The sequence below is a fragment of the Manihot esculenta genome, chromosome 12 (assembly GCF_001659605.2).
Source record: "Manihot esculenta cultivar AM560-2 chromosome 12, M.esculenta_v8, whole genome shotgun sequence".
NCBI lineage: Eukaryota > Viridiplantae > Streptophyta > Magnoliopsida > Malpighiales > Euphorbiaceae > Manihot > Manihot esculenta.
The window spans coordinates 2,907,958-2,910,886 of NC_035172.2; the positions used below are offsets into that span (position 1 = coordinate 2,907,958).

The window sequence follows — 2,929 nt, forward strand, 5'->3', positions numbered from 1 at the left end:
TATAAAATCAATAATAAAATATTTAACCGTTAAAATTAATAAATAAATAAATTAATTTATAAAACATTACAGAAATTTTAGTTTATTTATTAAAATTAAAACATAAAGTAATAAGTTTTTACTAAATAATTTTTTTATTTTATGTATATGTATAATCAATAATATGTAATAATAGTAATAAAAAATAATCCATTAACCAGTGAGAGCTGAGTTGTTGCATCTCTTTAGGAAAAAAAAGAAAATCAAATCACCAAGCAATTCAGAAAACAAAGAAAAGATAGCAAAAATCCACTTAAGGGTCTCAGCTTTTTTTCTAGTATTGCTAAAACAAAGAAACTCCAAGATAGAGAGAAAGAGGAAGGGTCCTCTCATTCTCTCCCATCTGTCTCATCATCTCCTTCATAACAATATCCAAAACTCAGACTCTTCCTTCTCTCAACAGATGCAAATTCTGTAATATCAATCAATTTTAATCTATCAAAATCTCTATTTTCATTTTTCTTTTAGAGCTTGATTTTTGTCTTCTCTCTGCTGCTGCTGCTGCTGCTGCTTCTCTTCAAGTGTACTGCAAAATTATTGGATCATCATCCACCACTCTTGCCTGTGCGCAGGTTTTATTCACAAGCCAAAGATTTTCACTGCTTCCTCTCTTTTGGTTTTCTGTTAATGTTCAGAGAGTGTTAGAAATAACCCTAGAAGAAGAACCCATTTGCAGGAGGCATAAGGGTTAAGGGAGGACTCACAATCACAGAACTGCATATCCAATTTAATAAGATCCATCTGAGAAAAGAAACGCACACACAAAATCATGGAGTCGATCCCTGAAATGGACTTATCCAACTCTGAGAACACCAGCTTCGATAGTATAAAAACCATCACTGCCACCACCGCAACTACTAACTCGGCGGCAACTTCATCATCACCATCATCATCTACTACTCCTAGCCGCTATGAGAACCAAAAGCGTCGAGACTGGAAGACCTTTGGTCAATATCTCAACAACCATAGACCTCCCCTCTCTCTCTCCAGGTGCAGTGGCGCTCATGTCCTTGAATTCCTTCGCTATCTCGATCAATTTGGTAAGACCAAAGTGCATACTCCAATCTGTCCTTTTTATGGACACCCAAATCCCCCAGCTCCCTGCCCGTGTCCTCTTCGCCAAGCCTGGGGCAGTCTCGACGCTCTCATCGGACGACTCCGGGCAGCCTTCGAGGAAAATGGAGGCAAACCTGAAGCAAACCCTTTTGGAGCCCGTGCAGTACGGCTTTATCTTCGCGAGGTTCGTGATTTGCAGTCCAAAGCAAGAGGGATCAGCTACGAGAAAAAGAAGCGTAAGCGTCCACCACAGCAGCAAATCCAAGCTCTGCCGCCACCACCAGGTGCAACTTAACAATTTAAAAAAAAAAAACTTCCATCTAGCAGTCTACAATATTTACCTTGTATGTGGGTACTTTTCTTTTAGTAGCATATTTAGGGTTAGCTGCTTTATTATCATTATTTTTTTTTTAAGAAAGAAAAATCTGGGTTGCTTTTTCTGTTTGCTTTGACGGAAACCATGGCTAGATCTGGGGATACCATGAATCTGCTTTTGATGCAAACAGTAGCAGTTGTAATATTACTATTGTAGTGGGACTAGTGGTGCTAGAAAAGTTGCTGAAGAAGTGATTGTACTTGCAAGTTTATGGTCTGAAAAACTGATGAGAGAGCATCTAATTGCTCATAGATTAATTATATGTACTGAATATTTATGTATGCCAAGCCATAGTTTGCATACCATGTCTGACTCTGTGTCTTCTCTTTCTCTTTTCTTTGGACATTAGCTCTCGTCTTTAAAGGTGTTGGTCAATTTAAAGGTGCTACAATTGTTCAATGGTTTGTGGTTGCAGAGACATTAGACATAGAATTTGGTCAGTTTTTATTTATTTTTTCTGCTTATAGTCTTTATTTCTGACTTCCCATTTCAATTCCCTCTCTATCATGTTGCTGCTTTTACCTCTTACCCTCTCTGAAACAGCAACAGGAAGAGAATCTCACACACAAACTTAGATATCTATGAGTGTGTGTGTGTATATATATATATATATATATATATCAAGCTTGGGCTACTTGCTGCAGTTTTATTTATACTAGTGCTGTCGTTTCACTTGAAAGGAAGAGAAAAAAAGAACTGCAGAAATGGCAGACAATGCAAAATAGTAATTATTTCTCCTTCCATTGCTCTTTTTATTTGCCAAATTAGTATCAGAAATGTTCCAGAAAGAGAAGGAGGATGACTGAGATCATCTTCTCCGAGTCCCATCTCAAAAACAGAAGAAAGAAAGATGGAGACAAAGACAGAAGATAAAGCAGTGGTTTGAGTCAAATCGCATAAAACTAGAAATTAAAATTACTTAGAATCTAGTTGTATGTCCAACCAGAGTGAAAATTTTCTTTGTTTTAGACATAAAAATTAGGAGAAAAGACAGAAAGTCTATATCCCAAAATTTAATGCTAAATCATCACCACCATGCATGCTATGCTATTAGATAATCCAAAATGAGAGCTATTGAATCTATATATGCATGGAGATTCGAGGAAGTTTTTGTTATAATAAATTTGGCCGACAACAAAATTAATTTTGACTAATCTTCTGATCATGTGTCATCATCTTTCTTCTTGCATTTTTAGGGATAAATATATGTATAATTATGCTAATTGAAATCCCTCTTTGCCTTCTCATCATTGGTGGGTAGAAAATTCTACTTTGATGATTTATATAATTCTTGCTACTATAGACATTTCTGTTTTATAATATAATAAATATTTATTGATAGTTAAGAAAGTTTTTTACCATATTTTTTAATATTTTAAGTTTTTAAAAAGGATATTATATAAATAAAAAAGATAGTGAAACTCGTTCGGAGAATTTCGAAATCGAGTGCTATGCTTT

At 35.3% G+C, this 2,929-nt stretch overlaps 1 protein-coding gene across 1 annotated transcript; it reads left to right on the forward strand.

Moving 5' to 3' along the window:
* The first annotated feature begins 237 nt into the window (after positions 1–237).
* Positions 238–1,776, forward strand: LOC110627741 (protein LIGHT-DEPENDENT SHORT HYPOCOTYLS 4). Its single transcript, XM_021774099.2, has one exon. It carries the CDS (start codon positions 809–811, stop codon positions 1,388–1,390), a length of 582 nt encoding a protein of 193 aa, XP_021629791.1. The 5' UTR covers positions 238–808; the 3' UTR covers positions 1,391–1,776.
* The last annotated feature ends 1,153 nt before the right edge of the window (positions 1,777–2,929 follow it).

What these genes read in the sequence shown, in the direction of transcription:
- LOC110627741 (XM_021774099.2), top strand. Translation starts at nt 809, where the DNA reads ATGGAGTCGATCCCTGAAATGGACTTATCCAACTCTGAGAACACCAGC.